A 21,343-nucleotide genomic window follows, 5' to 3' on the forward strand; every position below is an offset into this window, starting at 1 on the left:
TTACCCCCCTCAAACTTTGAAATCCCTTATCCCCCCCCCCGTCAAAAAAAAACCTTGCTAGGTTTTAATTTTTGAGTCGCTTTTCTAACAAAATCATTAGAACACTCTAGAAACTAAATCCTCCCAAAATTGATAATAAATTATAGGCTTACAAAATGAAAAGTAGTTTCTCAAAGATTATTTGGATCAATAAGAGAAAAGTATTTAGAAAAAAATACATTGATCTTGTGTCATGAAATATTTTGCGTTTATGTATAAAGTAAAAAATACTTTCCAGTATGGCTTCGGAACCTGTTGACATCCGCTGGATAAAAACCGGTCTTCAGCTAAAAAATCATGTATAGCACTGTATTATAAGACAGCTTTCCGTGGATATTAAAATGTAATCCTAAAATTAATACCAGTTTTGTTAGCCAGGCTCCGTCCACTAGGGGTTAACAAAACAGGATTTAATCTTATAATTTTTCATCTTAATACTCGAAAATTAAAAATTAACCATTGATAAATGTTTTAGGTAAGTTTTTATGTTGTTTACAGCAGATGTTACAGCACGTCTGAGAAGATAGAAAGCAGAATATTTGTGTAATATCAAATCGTATTAAAGTCAGCTTTCCGCGGATGGTAAAATGAAAAACAATTTTAGGATTAATTCCAGTTTTTTTGGCTCTGACCTTCGGAACTCGGAGTAATCCATCTTATTATTTTTTTGTGGAAATTCTCTATAATGTGATAATAATATATACATGTTATTTTAGTATGACTCAAAACCAGTCTATATCCAGCAGAAATAATTCGGATTCTGAGTCTAACAGGAAATATTATACACCTCTCCCCTCCCCCCTAATTTGATTTTGCTAGGGGCTAAACCATTTTTTTCTTATTACGGTTAAGAACCTATTTTCATTCAGTGCGAAATCCATTATTAATTCCCCCCTTTTAGTTAATTTTAAATAAATTATGGGATATGTATCTTCCAATTACAAAATTGGGATTTTACTTAACTCTATAATTCCTTTAAAAACTTTTATCTCTTGTCACATGACTTTTTGTGTATAGGCTCATACAAAACATTTTTGCAAAAAAAGTTTTAATAGATCTAAATCGCATCCCGTGAACCAAAAACATATTTAAGAAGCGCAACTACTGTATGATGATAATAGCAGTTACGCTCCTAGGAATTTGAGGTGGGTTTGGGGTAAATATCTTCCCCCTCACTTACAAATTTGATTTAAAAAGGTAAAAACATCAGAAGTTTTTTTTTTTTTGGGGTGGGGGGGTTGGAGGCATTTTTCTCGTGATTTCTCGTGGGAGAGTGGTGTTACCCTCTCTAAAATAGATATAAACCTTCTCAGGACCTATGAGAAGATACATTGTAAGGATAACCATATCGGTTCTTCAGCGTGTAGCAAGCTCCTTCGGTACAGACTGACATACACAGACTTTCTGTTCGTCTGTTATTTGCAAAATCAAAAATAAGACATAAGCTTCTTAGTATATATATTTAATGATTAATTAACAATGCCTGTCATTCACTTCACTCCTTTGTCCTTGTAATAATGTTGCAATTGTCCTAATTTTCTTGGAAGTTAGAGGGTGCAATTGCTGTTAAGAATTCTTTTATTGGTGGCTGAAAAGAATTTTACTTGTTATGTATGCCAACCCGCTCTGACGTTTTGCACCGTTTAAAACTTTTGAAAGAGAGCAAATTTCATTACAGGGCTAAATACAAATTAGAAACAAATTTCATTACAGGGGTAAATACAACTTTTAAATAAATTTCATTACAGGGGTAAATACACCATATAAACAAATTTCATTTCAGGAGTAAATTCAACTTTTAAACAAATTTCATTACAGGGATAAATACAACTTTTAAATAAATTTCATTACAGGGGTAAATACAACTTTAAAACAAATTCCATTACAGGGGTAAAAACAACTTTTAAACAAATTTCATTACAGGGGTAAATACAACTTTTAAACAAATTTCTCAACTAAATATTCTTTTGTAAAGGAAGTATGAACTTTGTCATTTGTGTCACTTCTAATCTTGTGAATGGCTGTACTGAAAGAACTATTTCAATTTTGGAATAATAAAGTATGCTTGGATAAATCATTATTTTCATCTTTTAATTAACCATACATGCAGTAGTTCGGTTTCTGGAAACCATATGGGAGCTGATGGGCAACCCCATAAAAAATTAAAGACCATCATTATGAAAGTTAAGATTTGAATTGATATAATTTAAATCTTAATCCTGAAAATACCATAAAAGTACTCAAATATCAAATTTGATTATAAGTATTGGTGGAAAAGTGTAGACACTGGAGATTTGTGTTCACAAACAAGAATTAAAAAAAGTACCCAAGTTTTTAAGCAACGAATAAGAGATAGTGTTTAAAATATTCATCCCTGCCTTTTAATTCTTAATCCCCGTCATAGTTTTAATATTTGTGCAATTGAAATTTTTCCATAGTATTCAATAAACTTTATTGTAAAGCTACTCTGTAATAAAATTTGTTGCCTTTGTATAAAAAAGTTTTTTTTGTTATTTTTTCAACTAGCGGCCTCGCTAAATCCTCTTGGGGGGGGGGGGGGGGCATCTCAACCACACATACATGATTATTTAAACTTAATATCCCATGATGAAAACCTTCCCTAAATATTGTAAAAACCATAGGCCCAGCCATTTTCGATATCTAAGTGGACTGACATACAGAAAAAAACATCCTGTTACTTCAATATATCGAATACTTATCAGTAGCGCAGCTCCTATATATTAAAGGTATATGTCCATTCGTTTAAATATATAAGCAAAAATAAAAAAAAAACAATGTAAATTTCTATTACTGTTGGTCTTCTTTTAAACTATCCATATTTTTATACTATTCATGTATGTTCTATTAAAATTATTATTCTTGTTTTTTTTGCGGATGCCTTTTTCAAAGCTAATTAAAGCACCACACGTTCAGCATTTTTGTTGTGCGTAAATTTTGTGTAGGAAAAGAACAAAATAGAGTACATTTCGTTGAATATATTAGTATTGTATTTATATTAGGTGCATTTAAGTATTTAATAACAAAAGCTTTATAATTTATTTTAATGTTCTGAAAATATTTTGTCGATGTTTTTTAAGGGGTTACTATATCAGCTTATACCAATAACGAAATTAATTCGAAAAAAAAATCTCGAAACCTATTTTTTAGCTGTCGTTGGGGGGCAACACATAGTAAAATTAACGACATTTCCATCTTCCACCCACATATTATTTTAGATTTATTAGCTTATTGTTTTTACCTTATTTCTGATACTTATATAGATTCTTGAAAGGCATTAGAAAGATCTTGGCGGTTCTATTTTCAAAGCGTTTGATATTAATATATGGATACAAATGTAAATAAACAGTGCTAAGTTGGGATAATTTAGTGGCCAAACATGAAATTTTTATATCCATTTTTGTAAACATACAAAACATTGCACTGGGATCTCTTAGTAGTGCCTTTTCCCTTTTTGTGATGTTGGTTATTGTTCCTTTACCTCCCTCTCCCTGTAAAACGTCCTTACTCCTCGAACTATACTAACATACAGAGCCATATTTTAGAAAATATTTGCTGATCATTTTGCCAAAGCATAAAACTGTTTCAGATTCTTTCGAAATTGCCAGATTTTTTGCAACCATTTTTTAGTACCTATTCCAGTAAATAAAGCAAAAAAAAAACAAAAATAAAATATTATGAATTTAATATTTTATTAATTATAAAAGGCGTATTGATTGTTTTTCATGACTTACCGTTTGACCGAACATAAACTAACGTTTAGCAAATTACTTTGTATACATTATGTATTAAATTTTGTTAAACATTTTATCATGATGTCTTAATGAAAAAAATTTTGTTAGTTCTAACTAACAATGATAGCAAAAGCTTTACATCAAAGTAGTTAGATGTGGGATAAGATCTCAAAACAGATGAAATAATTAAGAATTTTTGCATAAATGTAGGAACTCCTTATTGCTCAATATCTTAGATGGGTATCTGTTAAATATTTTCAGTGTTCATTAAAAGAAGTAATAATTTTAAGCTAGGATATATTATAAAAGGACTGAATTTTCCTTGTATATTTGCAGATTTTAAATATTCTAAAACATAGGTATATATTCCAACTGTTATCCTATTATATTAAGTAGGTACTTAGGTTTTCTTTCTCTGAAATTCTCAGTAACTATTGAACTGGATTGGGATATCTATTTTTAGTAAGCCTCATATAGGTTCTAGGCTATTTAATTATCATATTTAAGTCTTCGTTTTAAGATATTTTTTTTAGTTTTTTTTGTCACTTTGACTAAGTACAGAGCTCCTAGCTAGTAATACTTTTATGCAAATATTTTTGCTTAAAGGAATTTAAGACATGTTTTTTAACATTTTCATAATATCCTCAATTTTTATTTTCTATATTGCTGAACTTCTTCCGAATCCAACAATCGCTTGTTATCTTGATATTAAACTTTTTTTGGTGGTTTTGCATAAATATCAAGTTTATGAAAAATGTAGCTGCAATTTGGCTCTAACTTTCACCCCCTATTTAAGAATATTGTTTTGAGTAGGGTTGGACCGGATACTTTTTTTTGCCGGATACCTGATATCCGGCTGATTTCTAAAGTCGGATATCCGGTTTCGGCCAGATATCTGGCCAACGTTCGATATCCGGTTCCGGCCAGATATCTGGCCAACGTTCGATATCCGGCAAATTACCGGATATCCGGCCGGATAATCGGATATTCGGCGTAAAAAATCAGCCGGATATCCTGTAACCGGATAGTTTTAATATCCGGTATCCAACCGGATATTGAAAATGGATATCCGGCCCAACCCTAGTTTTGAGCGAATCTATTCGTTAATTAGGATTAAAACTTTACTTACACTAGACATGTTTTTCTTATTGGGAAGCTGTTGCTGTTAAAATAAACTTTTGATTGATTTTTGACATTTTCAAAGCGTGTTCATAATATTATTATTATATTTTCTCGTATTTATTCGAATCCGGTGGATAGGAACCGGTTCTCATCCATACGAAAAAAACTATGTCTAGCATCGTATTATATCCAGCTTTCTACGAAAATAAAAATGTACAATCATAAGATTAAAACCATTTTTTTAGCCGGTGCCTTCGGCACCTCGGGGCTAAAAAAACTAGTATTAATCTCATAATTGTACATTCTATATCCGCGGAAAGCCGTTAATAATACGATGCGAGAAATAACTATTATGTAATTTAATTTTAAATGCTAATTATTTCACCTTTTCTTTTGTAGGGGGTGGGGGGAGAGGTTCATATAATAAAATTAATTTAGTTAAGATTTTATGAAAGAAATAGACAGGCAGACAGACATCATACCTTTTTTTTGTATTGGACGAGTATTTGTTAATCAATGGTTTGATCTGCAATGCGTACAAAGTTCTGGTGTGCGTACGCTACTGCATATACAAAGATTCATTTCTATTTACATGTATGTATATCAACCCAGGGATTGGGGAGGGGACATTCGGCTGTTTATTGCACTAGTCCACAATGTTTTATCATATAATTTTCTTATTCGTTGGCTTAAACCTCTAATTGTATTCTACAAAAGGTGAAATTATGTGTATCAATTTATAGCTCTTTACCTTATCCCTTTAGATCCATGGAATCAACCTTACCCCAATGGACAATGGACATCTTAGGTATTTAAAACTAACTTTTTGTAACCAATGCAAACTAATTTTTGCAATATTTATCATGAAAACATCCATTTAAAAACTAGTCCCAGTAGAACCAGGCAATTGATGTATTGAAAACCAATTTAATGAAGAAATACATTGAAACTATTCTATGTTCTAAAACTATCTTAAATTCGAAATTCTTAGAATAAACTTATAGCTAGTAATAGGTGTTTTAAAATTATACCTCGTCGTTACAGGAATTATTCCGCTATGTAAAGGAATGAGTGTAGGTAGAAACACTATATATTTCTCGTGAGATATTTCTAATCTCAACCAATTTTGTTCATTCCTCATAGCAGCGCAGCCGCTTTATATCATTTTTTTCTGTATTTTGTTTTTCGTTTTAGCTGTTAAAAAATCAATAATTCGGTCATACATAAACTCTTTGATTTGTGTAATGCCTAAAAACTTTCAAACTTGTAAACCGATATATCTATTTTATTTAAAGAAGCTTTCTTTTATCGTTAAAAACGAAAAAAAAAATTATTTTGCTCGCATTAATGGATGTTGAATTTCTTGTTTTTAAGATTGAATTACTTTACCTAATGGTGAAATGTTATTTTAAATTCACTTCGAAAAATTAGTTTATCTTGATTTCAATTGAAAGTAGTAGTTACATGAAATGACTTAATGACTCTAACGACATATTTCTATTTTAGGGTTTTTTTTTGGGGGGGGGAGCATTTTTTTAGGAGGCTGGTGGTATCCTTTCAGGACATAGAAGACGCAACATTGTAAAGGAAAACCATAAAGGTTCAGCTGTTAGCGAGATCCTCCTTGCCTTTACATACAAACCAAAATAAAGAGCAATAAAGAAAATTGTTAACCTGCATAGAGAAAAAAATAAAAGAGAGGAATCGAAGCAACTAGAAGACGAAAATAGGCAGTGGGCCTAGAGGCCTACTCAGCGCTGTTGCCGCGCTAAAATTTATTGCTATTCCACTACTTTTCAAATGGGAGGATTAAAAATTATTAAAAAAATATTTTTCTACTTTTTACTATTTCCATATTTAGGGCAAGAATATTAGATTAGATATTTTCGTTTTAATGTTTTAATTAAAAATTACATAGAATTTTATTTTTATTTAAAAAAATTTGTTAATGAAAGATGAATCCTTCTATTTCTAAAAAGGGGGAAATTTTTTTCATAATGAACATTCAGCTGATTCTGACCGCCCACGGCTGTTTGCTAAATATCGCTTTTCTTTTTATTCACATTATTATTTATGATTGATTTACAAAAAGCCCTGGGCGTCTTTTGATTTTCGTCTGCTTCTAAATTTTGGAATGGGGAAGTAGTATTTTACCATGAAAAAGGGGTGAGTATTCATCCTCTTATCCTTTTTCCTTATGTTAACCTGTAAAACATCCAGTTAGTTTTTAAAAAGAATACCTTACCCTGAGCTGTCCCTGGTTATGTCTAATTATCCCAAGGGTTTAATTATAAGATGAGATGGTTTGTTTGTTAGATAGTTAGGATACAAACTAGGCAATAATTTCCCAGTTGAGTAAGGTGGAGAATCAAATCAGACCCCTATCAGATACTTTTCTTCTGTTCTTTGAATGCTTTTTTAATATTGAATATATGTTTATATATAATAGAATCGTCCTATTCATTTTAAACCATTATAGTAATATTTCTGGAAATGTAATGTTTAAGCTACAAAGCGAGCCACACTATTAGAATTTTTGGAAAAAAAAAACATCACATAGAATTTAGATTTGTTGAGATATGACCTTCAAACTTTGATATGTTCTAGTACATGTCCCTAATAGTATCTGTAATCATTTTTAGCTCTATATCTCAACTTTGAAGTGTTTAGCAGCCATTCTTGCAAAATGTTGAATATTTGAGCATAAGAAAAATGCGCTAAAAACATTTTTATTTAAATAAGATATTATTTTGTTAAAATCGTTTAAAATCACATACTATCTTTCCCAATGCTCTAAATGAATTATAAAAGTTTAAAGTGGGTTTCAGGTGAGGGCATAAAACAAATGTTTGCTAAAATATCTACAACAGACACTAAACTAAACTTTTTTTTTCACTAATGAGGCAGTTATTTTGCTAACAATTATTTTCTGTTAAGAAAAAAGCTTTTCTATGGCTAAATATATACCAAATCACATTTTAAGAAACTACATAAAGGCTGTTTATACGGTAAAGGGTGGGAGAACGGCTTATATTCTGTATTTTTAAAACAATCAAGATTGGTAGTTTTTTTTGTAAAATGAATCATACATAAGTTATATTCTTCAATTATTAAGATAGGAAAGGAGTTGAGATTGATAAAACGACAAAGTTTTTCCCTCCCTTCGTCTGATTTATTTTCATTTTAGTTTTTGGGTAATAAAACTCCAAAAATCTAAAACTGAATGTTCCAAGATTTAAGTTGATATAAATAGCTGAATAATAGTCGGTGTACTTTTATAAAAACTGGGTTTGATAAGATTACCCTGGTTTCAATGAATCATCACCAAACTTAAGGGTCAAAAGAACCATGTCTACATGACAAAGAAGAGCTGTCTAGTTAGTTAGTTACACTAGCGGCTACGCCCCTAGAGGCTTCTAGGGGCACTTGAGAGGGTAGTTGAATCCCAACCCCCATTTTTTACTTTAGTGTTTGATAAATATATATTTTTTGAGATCTTTTTCTGAGGGCGATTTCTCTTGGGGGGGGGGGGGGGTTGTACCCTCCCCGTTGAACCGATATGATACTCCTTTACAGTGTAGCTTCTCATAGATCCTTAAATCTTAATCTATTTTATGTTTCATTATTTTTTATTTTACTATAAGCCTGGGTTAACTTTCTTCGCCATTCTATTAATTAGGTTAGGTTAAGAATGATTCAGTAGGGCCTCGTAAAAGTAAAACCCCCAAAAATAACTTTATGTTTATGACTTTGTTTTATATCATTGTCCTATTTTTTTAAAGGGGGTGGGAGGGCACCAGTAACCCCATACTTTAATAACTCTAACTATGCCCTTATTATAAAGGGGGGTAGGTGTAAGATTAGTTCTGATATGCTTAAAGTAAATCTAAAGGATGCTTGGAGAATCATACTGTACAAATAGGGATAGATATTTGATAAATAGATGAATTGTACACCCAAATTGTGATAAACAAAAGTAGCCTTAATCTTTGGACCAACCAAAAAGACTAAAAGGTTTTGAAGCTAACTAGCTATAATGAAGAACATGCTATGCTCCTGTATACAAGAATATGTAAAGTTGTATAAGCTGGTAAGAGTAATGGTGTTTTTTACATTGGCTGAATACAGTATTAAGCATATTATACTAATAAAGATATTAGTTATAGTAGAGGGTCAATCTGAATACAGTATCAAGCATATTATACTAATACAGATATTAGTTATAGTAGAGGGTCAATCTGAATACAGTATTAAGCATATTATACTAATACAGATATTAGTTATAGTAGAGGGTCAATCTGAATACAGTATTAAGCATATTATACTAATACAGATATTAGTTATAGTAGAGGGTCAATCTGAATACAGTATTAAGCATATTATACTAATACAGATATTAGTTATAGTATAGGGTCTATCTGAATACAGTATTAAGCATATTATACTAATACAGATATCAGTTATTGTAGAGGGTCAATCTGATCATTTTCAATATGACTGCTAAGATATTACCAGATCGGTATTGTCCAATTTTGGGAAGATTTATAAATATCTGGGGTAGGTTTTATTGGGAATAGTCCCTTTCATAACATCATAAGGGGCGATTCGTCGTATTTTTAAAATGGCTTTTTCAACATTATTTTAGGTAAGGTTAGGTTATATTGGGTTAGGTGATTGCCCCACAGGGTTAGGTAATTGGCCCCGCAGAGTTAGAGCCCCCCGCAGGGGCTATAAATAGGAGAAAAACTACTGTGAAAAATACGAAGAATCGCCCCATAAGGTGCGATGTTACGAAAGGGAATATACCCGTTTTATTTAGTTTGTTTTATCGTATCTTATAGAAACCTCTTAAAGGGCGCAGCTGCTAGCACTTATTTAAAGAAGTAAATAATAGACGAAAGATATTAAGGAATAAAAACTATAATGTAAACAGTGTTATATGTTTTAAATAGAAAAATATATACATATGTGTACAAAAATAATGATCATTACAATATCCATTTATTTCCTTATTAACGATTATTTTTATATTTATATTTCTGTATAAATTATGAAAGTTTTTATTATTACTTAAGTTGTAGTTGTAGTCATACCAATTGGTTTACAAATTTTAGGGAAGCTTTGTATATTTCGGGGTAGATTTTCAGCTTCTATGGTGTATGGGGAGAGGAGGGGTCCCGTGGGGGGAGGGGTAGACTAACAGACTCGCAGATAAATCTTACTATTTTTAAGTTTTGAATTTGTATTAATGATATGCTATTCTTTTCTTTAGGTAAGTGTTATGAAAATTTTAGGAGAGGTATTATAAAACACCAAAAGTAAGACAAAAATAAACAAGAACGTTTACGCCCATTTGGGCGCTTTCTCTTTAAGTATCCTGGTGAGCATTGATAACCCTCCTCTTATTCAAAAGAAATAAAGTTAGTTGGGAAGTTGGTTTTCTTTTGTTTATTACCTTAGGTTAGGCTACTGGGGAGCCGTTCAGTGTTAGGACACCGCATATGCATTTCCTCAGGGGTTAGGCAAAAATTTAATTTTAATATATTTCAAAAAATGAGGCAGGGGTAGAGGGATGATTAGCTCTCACCAACGTAATTTGCGTTTAAGTACCAATTTTTAAAATAAAATTTTCCAAGAAAAAATGTAAACGTCTTTGCTCTTAAGAATACTTTTTTAGTTGCTTTGCTCATGAAAATTATGTTAATTTTCAAACTTCTGCTAACTTTTCCTTTTCATTGTCCTTTTTTAAGTTTATTTTTTTTGTTTTCACAATTCATTAAATCTTTATTAAGCTAAATGACTTCACTAACCACTGCACCGACTCCTTTATTTTAATCTTATTTCTAAACCCTAAGGATGAATTGTAATTTAATCTAAGTTAAAATGTATGTATATCGTTTTTTTAGATGGTTTGGCTTGGCGATTAACTTTGATTTTATAATATTTTTTCAAAAAAGTTCATAGATTTAAGTTTTATTAGTTTTCCTGTATAAACCTAAACAAAAGAGCTTTTAAGTTTGAATAAAAAACGACGAAACTTTAAATTAGTTTGAATTTATTGTGTTAGAAAAACAAGTTTGATAAAGTTAACAAAAGCGAAGCTAAATTTTCCGAAATGTTATATTTTTTTCTCATAGAATTTTTTTTTAAAGCTTAAATTCCCAAACTTGCAGCTAGATTGTCAATTTGTTTATTACGAATGATCATTTTATATTTTAGATAGGTATATTTTTATCTGTTTTTCTATTTTAATAATCTAACATACCACAGTATATGTTTAATATGATCTCACAAACCACTGCACCGATATGATTCTCTTTTACAGGAAAGCTTTGTATTTATATTGGCCAATTTTTAATCATAAGCAGTAAAAAACCACCCAGGCCCCCACCCTTTCTTACAACGCTAATCCAACGCATAGAGAAAATTTCACATTTCATTTGAATATGGGGGCGCAGCTGTCAGTAATAAAAATAGAAAAAAGTGATTCCTTTCAACGCCATCTCATATTTCACAATGAAGGCTTTCATTATCGAGCATCTTCTGTAAAACAACACAATTTTAAAATAGCCAAATTTAGCTATGCCAAATATATAAAAGTAGCTTCATACACATGACCAATATAGAGCTTTCTTGAAAGAAGACAAACTATTTAGTCGCCTGCAAGATATTACTTGGTATTATTTTTCAAAATCAGACAGTTTTTGCTCTATTGTTTATTTTACTGCAAAGAAAAATTGTCTAAAACTGTAAGAAAACTACATTAGTATTTCAATGTACTGTACTTTAAAATTTAGACAAATCACAAACAATAATTATTAGAATTTTAAAAATACACCAAATTGATGAAAAGTATGGGTACATATTTTAAGGATCTCAAAAGATAATTTGATGCACATTCCCCGTGATGATAAACAAAATTACCCTTATTCATATTTTAAAAAAAAAATTTCAGCCAATGAATGGTAGGGAATGTAACTTTTGGTTTAATGTTTATTTACAGTAAAATTGCTCTCCCTTGGATCTTTAGAGTTTCTCTTCAAATGACATATCCCCCCCATCCCGTTAAAATTACAATTTCTGAGACTAAGAAGTAAATAAATTGAGATCAATACTCTAAGTTAACTCTTTTCTAATAGCTAATCTTGTAGCCAAGCTACAAATTATCAAAAATAATTGATCATAGAAAGAAAACGAAGTATAGGGTTTCGTCGCATTTTCACAGTAGCTTTCCTCCAATTTCTATCCCCTGCGGGGGGCTCTAACCCTGCGGGGCAATCATTAACACTTACCTAACATAACCCAAAATAACCTTTTAATGCTACTGTGAAAATGCGATGAAACCCGCAACTTCGTTATTTTATAAAATTATCCAAAACTATATTAATCTTATTTTATATATGAAGCTTTGTCACATAAAATCTTTATTATTCTTGTTGATTTTGTATCACTCTAGGCGATGGCATTTATTTTCCTTAAGAAAATATCAGTTATTACTGTTCTGTTACTTGTGATAGGTATACTAAAAAAATTTTCATCTTAAAAAATGTGAGATTACAGATTAATCTTCACTTTAAAAAAAATTGAGGAATGGTAGGTGCTTCATGATTTTTATAATTTGATTTTAAAAAGTAATAAAATCTAACAAGTACTTTTATCTAGGAAATACTATTAACATTTTTTTCTTATTGTTAGATATTATTGTATATTTTTGTTTTGAGAAAAACGTATTTGTTTAAATAAGAGCATTTTGGGAGAAAAGTGTAAGATTTAACAAGAAACCCTGTTTTAAAGATCCTTTATTTTGTTTGAAAGAATTAAATTAAAAATAACAATTAGGTACTTTTCACTATGTAATTTTCAAATGATTTTAATATACAATTGTCTTACTTTTAACCAACAAAAAAATGTAGATAATATCTAGACGCAGATACATAAAAAATTTTCTTGTAAAGTCCTTGTTTTAAAGAAATTATTCATGATTCTATCAATAGATAAACAAAGAAAAGATTGGACAAATTTTCCTATTATCTAGCTATTCTAAGTTGACAATAAAACCAAATTTTTCTTGGTTCACTGATTTGGATGTTATTACCTTTAAACATAGATTTAAAAATAAAAATTTGCTATTTGTTAAAAACCTTATTTAAATTTAGAAATATCTTTACAACACCCTGGAACCAATGGGTGGCTTTCCCAAATCGGAGGACTTAATCGGTTCAATGGTCTTAACGGACACACAACATTACTACTTTACATTATATAATACAACCAGACGAAAGTTAATTAGATCTCCTGAATTAATTTGTCTGAAAGTTTGCCTTTTGTAGATGTTAAATATTGGGAAAAGAAAAGGTTGTATAATTAGGTTATCCTTTATGATATTACTGCTCCTTTAGCTTCCAGGGCCGGGGCTCTATAATCCAAGTGAGAAGACAGAAAGAAGTCTTAAAAAATCGTAAGACCTAAATAAAATAGCTTAAGACCGAGGACCCGTATAAAGCTTCCATAAAATGGAGAACCCTATCAGTTGAGTCAGGGAGGTCTTAACAAAAATAAAAAAAATCCTGCTACATTATATAATAGTATTATTTAAACTCAGGGAGGGAGAGGACATTGGGCTGTTTGCAATACCAGTCACCAAACTTAAATAACATAATTTTCTTATTTTCTGAGACTTAACAACTTTGGGGACTTTTATTTAATTTTGATTGGTTGACTCATTAAGTTGAGTGTTCAAACGTTTCAACCACTAATTGTTTGTACAAAAGTGTTAATTTTGGCGATGTACATCAATTTATCGGTCATTGTCTTATCCCTTTAGATCCCTGGTTTAAGCTCCTGAACGTTTATCTATAAAGAACAAGTATTCTTAAAAACTGAAGAGTGCTCAAAATTGAATTCCTTGGTTTGTAATTTGAGGAGCTTCAAATGTTTTTAAAACCTCATAAAAGTGAGAGGCGAGAGTCTTTCTTGTTTTGTTCATTTGGCTCACATGAAGGAGACTAGCACCGAAATCGAAGAATGAAGAAAGCTATCACCTAATGTTTTGACTCTTCTGAATTGTATTATGTATTAATTAATCCTATTATATAAAGTAGTAAGCGTTTTTTGTCTGTTGTTGTTGTTGTTTTTTGTCTGTCCCAAAGGATCTCGCTAACCGCAGAACCGATATTGTTCTCCTTTACAGTGAAGCTTCTTATAGGTCCTGGGAAGGTTTTAAACTATTTTTCGAGAGGGTGTCTTAACCCCCCTCTCTCCCCCCCAAATTTTTTTTTTATAACTCTTTGGAAACTCAAATTTAAAATAGGATGAGGTCGACTTTTCCTTCTCCTACCAGTGCAGTGCCCCTAGAGGCTTCTAGGGGCGTAGCCGCTAGTAATGCATAAATTGCTCCTCCCTCTTTCTCACACAAAATCCTAAATCACCTAAAATTCCTCCCACTATTAGAAATCTTGTAAATCTTAAGGATGAAGAACCCTAGCACCAAATGGTGTAGAATAAAGGAAACTAGCACCGGTGCTAGTCTCCTTCATGTGAGCCGTTCATTTTTTTGTTTTAGATAAAATTATTCTTATCCCTTGATATTTATAAGAAAATTGTTTTTATCTAAACTAAACTGAAAAACTGATGAAAAGATTTTTTTTTCAATCATTTGTTTTACGTAAAGAAAATATTTCTCTTTTCAGTTCAAACAAAATAACAGAAAATAATATTTTTTATCCCCAGAAATTAAATTCATGTTAATTTCGTTAGAAATAGATGCATGGTCATTATTTTAAAAAGCTAAGCTTTTCTATAATTAGGGTCGGTCGGTCCGCACGTCCGTCCGAAACGGATGGCTTTTTTCGTTAATTTAGGCATGTTAGAATTGTACTATCGATATTAAATTTTGCATGGTTATTCCTGTAGTAGTTAGGTAAGATTTACAAAGCGTAGCAACTCTATAATCATTACCAGAATGTCCGTACGTCCATTTTAAACAAGTTGATTTTTTAACTTTTTTAACATCAAAATTTTATTTGATCTAATTATCCGATTGATCTGATTTTTGGTATACTGATTCCTGGTACAATAAAGTTCAATATTATAAGCGAAGCAAATCTATAATCAAGTCTATAAATGTACATATGTCCATTAACATTATCCTGTATCAAGCAGTTTTTCAACAAATACATTTATATTCTGATTATTCAGTCCTGACGCTATACAAGTGTTAATGTCCTTATGTCCTACCGATTCAGTGCTTCGCTTTTATGGATGTTGTCAACCTTGTTTTTTTTTTTTAAATTTTAGGACACATAAAAACCCTGCTGCTACTTTAAAATGGCCTTAAATTCCCAATAATTTTTAACAAATACCTACTCAAATTTCATTTAGTGCTATTTTATTATTAAATTTTAGTTGTTTTACATACCAACCTTTTTATTTCTCTTTCTTCTCCTATTTTTATTTTGAAAATATAAAGAAAATTAAATTTGATTATATTCATCTTTTTCACGTTTTCAAAGCATTTCTTCAATTTATTTATTTTTTAAAAGAAAATTAGCGGCTATGCTCATAGCACATATGGGCTCTGTGTTTGAAAGTGTAGACTCAAGCCATCGGTTTAGCAGTTAGCAAGATTTTTAGGTTAATTTAGACAGACATACATTCTTCTAGAATTTGTGGTACTTGCTTACATGTGGTAGACTGGAGCACCGAAACCCCCCCCCCCCCCGCTTAGTTTTGACAAAAATAAAAAATAAGGGGGGGTAGTTTTTTAATGTCTGGAAAACGGCAAGGAGGAAAAAAGCAAGGCAAGGCAAAGACATAACCCCCCCCCTTAATTTTGAAGAAAATCAAAAATAAGGGGGGGGGGGGTAGTTTTTTCACTGTACAACACGCCAGAAAGTTGAATGAGGTAAATCAAGTAAATCCAGTATACCAGAGGGGAAACCTTATAACAGGGATATTCATGTTTTGGGGCATAATTTCCTTATTTATTGACTGATTTTAGTAATTGATGTATCCCTAAACAAGTAGTCTTAAGGAGAATATATCAGAAGTGTTTTCATGGGGACTGTCCCCATGAAAACATGTACAGTGAAAAAACTCCCCCCCCTTATTTTTGATTTTCTTCAAAATTAAGGGGGGGGGGGTTATGTCTTTGCCTTGCCTTGCTTTTTTCCTCCTTGCCGTTTTCCAGACATTAAAAAACTACCCCCCCTTATTTTTTATTTTTGTCAAAACTAAGCGGGGGGGGGAGGGGGGGGGTTTCGGTGCTCCAGTCTACCACATGTAAGCAAGTACCACAAATTCTAGAAGAATGTATGTCTGTCTAAACTAACCTAAAAATCTTGCTAACTGCTAAACCGATATAGCTCCCCTTTTCAGTAAAGCTACATACTGTTACTGGAAGCATGTAAGCAAGCACCGAATTTGTATGCTCAAGATTTTTACTTTTTGTTAAAGAAGTTAACAAACAAGTTAAAACCTTCCCTCCTCCCTTCTTATCTCTACAATAGGGGATGGAGAGGGGGGGGGATACTGTGCTCCACAGGGTTCTTCTAGGGAAACTAACGAAATCCTCCAATGAATAAATAATTAGAGAGACTGAGACTAAAAATATACTTCAACCAACAGCTGCCCTGTTAAGATTTTGATTTTCCCTGTTTCTTTCAAAATTCATTATATTGAATTAATTTTCAAATTTATAATGATTACTTTAAAAACTTTTATTAATTAATTTCAATGATATAAATTACTAAAATATTTAATGTCAGTATTCTCTTCTTGATAAATTTTAGCCGTCTATCATTTATAACTGTAGAGAAAGTGCACATTTCTCATAACCATTGTCCTTCGAAGTATCACAGACAGAGAGACGGACCAAGTGAGTTAAGTTATTTCTCGTATCGTATTATAAACGGCTTTCCGCAAATATAGAATGTACAATTATAAGATTAAACTAGTTTTTTAGCCCCGAGATTCCAAAGGCACCGGCTAAAAAAACTGGTTTTAATCTTATGATTGTACAATGTACATTTTTATATTCGTAGAAAGCTGGATATAATACGATGCTAGACATAGTTTTTTTTGTATGGATGAGAACCGGTTCCTATCCACCGGCTTCGAATGAATACGAGAAAAAAGTTTAATACTCATATACTAAAATGAAAACAACAAAATTTACTCTAGGTATTAACTTTGATATCAACGTAGTAAAGAACATTTGACACGACAGCTTAAGTAAACTATAGAGCAGCTTAAATGCTAAAAAAAATTCCGTAATAAAGTTTAACAATATAAATATTTTTTTCATTTCTTGCAATTTTTATGCATAGATTTTTTACTAGAAATTGCAAATATAGAGGAAATTGAAAAAATAATCAGAAAAAATCCTATTTTGTTTCAAATTCCCCTTTAAACCCATTTCTTCATTCTAAATATAACCTTAGATAAAGGGTAGAATATTATTTTTTCTGGTAGATGAAAGAAAACTTGCTCTTATTTTTTTCTTAACTTATTAAAATTATAATACCTAAAAAGGATTAATATTTTAATCACCGATAAAGATGCCAACTTAACCCAACCTATCTCTATCTATAGTTGATTCTTTTTCGTTGCTATATGGGTCATAGTTATTACGTACTATTTTTCGTTTTAAGTAAGTGGGGATGGGGGGGATTGGGTGGTTCAAATGCCGACATAAAATAGGATATTGCAAATAAATCGCCTAACTCAACTTGTTGATGGATTTTCAATAGAAATGCGCATGAGGACTTTTTACAGGGATAAAAGCATTGTAAATTAAGTTTCAAAATGATTGTTGGATATGGGGACTTGTTAACTTTTTTTATTCAAGAACCTTCCAAAAACTCCATGTTAGACTAAGAAACTGTATTTTGCAGTATGGAGTGGTCTCAACTTTAAATGGCATTTAGAATGGAGACAGAAATCCTTTAGTGCATTATCCATGCATTTTACAAATGGAAAAATTAAAAAGAAAAAAGGGGGGGGGGCGAAAGTGACACTTTTTGAAACCAAAACTAAGAGTCAACAAAGGAACTCAACTAAAAAAAGGGTTACAGGTCTGAGATTTTGCATGGCAGTTGCTTTATAGGGGTACAATATGGAACGTTTCCCGCCGTAATTTTTGTTGCCTTTTCTCGGCGGTTTTCGGCGGGTGCGCCGCCGTTTCTTCACAGTTCCATATTGTACCCCTATAAAGCAACTGCCATGCAAAATCTCAGACCTGTAACTCTTTTTTTTTAGTTGAGTTCCTTTGTTGACTTTTAGTTTTGGTTTCAAAAAGTGTCACTTTCGCCCCCCCCCCCCCCCTTTTATAGTTAATCTTGCATCCTATTAAATAAAGTAGTAAGGTTTTGTTCTCTGTATCTTAAACCATTTGTACTAGAGATCCTATTGAGTTCTTCACTTAAGGGAAGCTTAATATAGGTACTGTGATGGTTTTATGGATATTTCATTTTTAGATTTAAGTATTGGGGCAGAATTAGACAATTTTCCCCACTTTCTACAGCTTTAAATATAAATTGTAGTTATAAATATAGAGCTTGAGGTTAACAATCTTTCACTGAAGGTATTAGTATATCCCTTCAACCCCGGGAGGTGGACATTCTCTTATTCTTGTCCTCAAAGATTTTAAATTGGATCGAATAAAGGGTAAACACCAGCAAGAAAAGAATAAGTACATTCTACTCAGCTTAAATGTATTTTAATCATGTAGTGTTTGTTTCAAATATTTTATTCCCTCGTCAATTTTATCAATCCAGTTTCCTTATCATTATAATATCGGGTTTAACAGTTAATACCTAAGGCTTATAAGTCTATTTCCAAGCAAATGAAATTTTCATCTTATATACTTCCAAAATATTAAAAAAAAAATATTTTCCCTTCCATTTTCTATTCACATACATAAATCAATTTATATGACTGCTTAGTAATAGTAATTATCTATTGAAAGTCAAGCTTAATGTAATCATAAACCATTAAGCATTTAATCTATTTAATCTAAAACGACCAAGCTAATATTGCTTGATTCACTTCTACAAGAGATGCGATTGATAATGAAGATTTTTTTCTTTGAAATATATTTCGTTATGAAGCAGCAGTAGTTACTAATTTATAAATGTTATGGTTGAGATAGACTTATAACTGTTAAAAGTGCTATTTATTTATTATTCTTGGTAACTCTAATGGATGTTGTCATACTTGTTAATAATCTTTGCAAAATTCAAGGTATGCTCCTCTGTAAACAGTACAATTTTATTCGAACTCTTATTTCAAAGTAAGGAATAAGTTAGAACACCAAATAAATTCTCAAATAAAAGTAATGGTACATTTTTGATTTGGTATTCAACAATTTTAGAGGTGATATGAAAATTAAATAAAAGCTATTGCTTCTCCTGACTCCAATCCTGTATAATGGTTGTTAACAGATTCTTCTTATGGGATAAGATATTATACTTTTTCAATCTTTAATATTACTTTCCCTAATGTTTAGACTTACAGGATTTTGTGAGAAAAAAAAAAACATTTATTTATCCCTTCATCTAGTGACTCCTTTCTGTTTGCTCTGTTTATATTAGAAAAGAGAATATTTATATTACATGATCATAAATACAAAAACTTGAATTAACATTTGCATAGATCAAATATTTATTCTGTATTAGGAAAATTTTTATAATTTTACATCTTGAAATTGTTTAAAATTTTAAGTTATTAAATCCTTACTATAAACTGTTCATTATTAGTTTACAATTATTTTATTGTTTGAATAATAATAGCTTAAAAACCTTCAGATTTTTATTTTCTGTTTGATTTATTTCCATTGAATGTCCATTCAATTCCTTTAAATGTTGTCATCTCTACTTTGTTTTTTAATAAAATACATTTTATTGTTTTGCTACACCTTGATTTTAGATATTGACAGTTCAGTGCAAAAATAGGAAGTTACATCACTTTATCGTGATCTTAAGCAGTTTTTACATAGAATAGTTTTTAATAAGAAAATAGTTCAGGTTTATGTAATTAGTTTAGGATTTAAATAGTATCTAATCCTAATTTAATTCTTATTTCTAAATCTGCTTTGCTATTTTCATAATATCAATACTAGTAGATGCGCCCCTAGAGTCGAAGGACTTTTTTAAAGGAATAGGGAAGGGATGAAAATGTCCTTAAACCATCTCGATGCCCATCTGAAGCTTCGCTACAATGAAGCAGTTAATCGATTCAACAGCAATGGTAATCTTAAGATACAGACAAAAAAAACTTATTACTTTTAATAATAGGATTTAGGGAAACAGCCTTTATTTATGTGGCTTTCAGATATATGTTGATGTTATGCAATCTAAAGGTTTCAATTCTATACCTACTTAATAAATCCATCAATAAACCATTAAGTTTTTAGTTGCCCGAGCACCTTCTTTAATTTTCTATGATAAAAACTGGTGACAGTACCCACGCAGACAAACAATTTCTGTACTTTTCAAGATTTTACAATACTTTGTTTTTTTCCTTGATTTGAAAAGTTGAATTATGCAGTCAATAACTATTTCTTTTTAATGCATTTTTATATTGTTGTTAAAGGTTGATTAATTTTGCATAATTTGTTTTGACTTTTGGTTAATTGCAGTTATTTGTTTGTAACACATATTATTGTTTTAAACTATAGGTTTATGATAGTTGTTTAAATATTTTTAGAGAAAAGCAAATTTGGGGCTAAAACTGTGAGCATCAAAATCAGTTGGAACCTCACATTACTTTTGTGTATATTACATATTTTTTATTCTTGAAAGTTATTAATTGATTAAAGTAAATATCTACAACCTATTCTGCTAGTTTCCCAAATTGTAGAAAAGATAGTAACCCACCAACAGCCTCCATCTGTTGGGAGTTATTTCTCTTATGGTCGGACTCACAACTACAACCACCAAAAAAAGGTGTCTTAACTTTTTTTTCTCTTTCCTTCTCAATTTCTCTTTTGGTTTGGACAGAAGAGAGTGAGGTGGGGGGGGGGGGGTCTACTCTGTTATATACCCTGGTGGTTGTGTGCTGTTACAGTCTTTCTTCCGTGTAAACTTTTTCTTTAGTCTTCCTGTGATAATCAAACAGCTGAGAGTTATAACTTTTAATAAACATCAGTGAAGCAGTCCCAGCATAGTGGCTGCCACAACCTGTCAACAAAGTCATGCACCTCAAACCATTATGGTAAGTTGTAAACTTCCATTTTTAGATTACTCAAGAAGAATTCGTAATGAAGTTGATATAAATTAAATTTAATCTATTCTGTTTGTATTAGAAAAAAGTTGTAAAATCTAATTTAAAGTTTTGATATTGAATGTTGCCAAGTGTTAGATAGTGCTAATAATTGAGTACATGAAGGAGGATAGGTGTTTAAAATAATGTCTTAAAACTATCTCTCTCTT

The 21,343-nt window shown here is 31.0% G+C and overlaps 1 protein-coding gene across 4 annotated transcripts in view; it reads left to right on the forward strand.

Annotated features, from left to right (window-relative positions):
* The window catches only part of Pka-R1 (protein kinase, cAMP-dependent, regulatory subunit type 1), an 80,653-nt gene that overhangs the window by 22,344 nt on the left and 36,966 nt on the right, over window positions 1-21,343 (forward strand). The window contains exon 1 of one of the 4 annotated variants that reach the window (XM_080174277.1): window positions 21,011-21,125. The exons of the other annotated variants lie outside the window; for them this stretch is intronic. Within the exon in view, the coding sequence (XP_080030403.1) occupies window positions 21,123-21,125 (3 nt within the window). The 5' untranslated portion in view covers window positions 21,011-21,122. Of the gene's footprint in view, window positions 1-21,010; window positions 21,126-21,343 lie in introns of those variants that run through there. 4 annotated transcript variants of the gene reach the window in all.

The sequence above is a fragment of the Acartia tonsa genome, chromosome 10 (assembly GCF_053477335.1).
Source record: "Acartia tonsa isolate MP-2025a chromosome 10, ASM5347733v1, whole genome shotgun sequence".
NCBI classification, from domain to species: Eukaryota; Metazoa; Arthropoda; class Copepoda; order Calanoida; family Acartiidae; genus Acartia; species Acartia tonsa.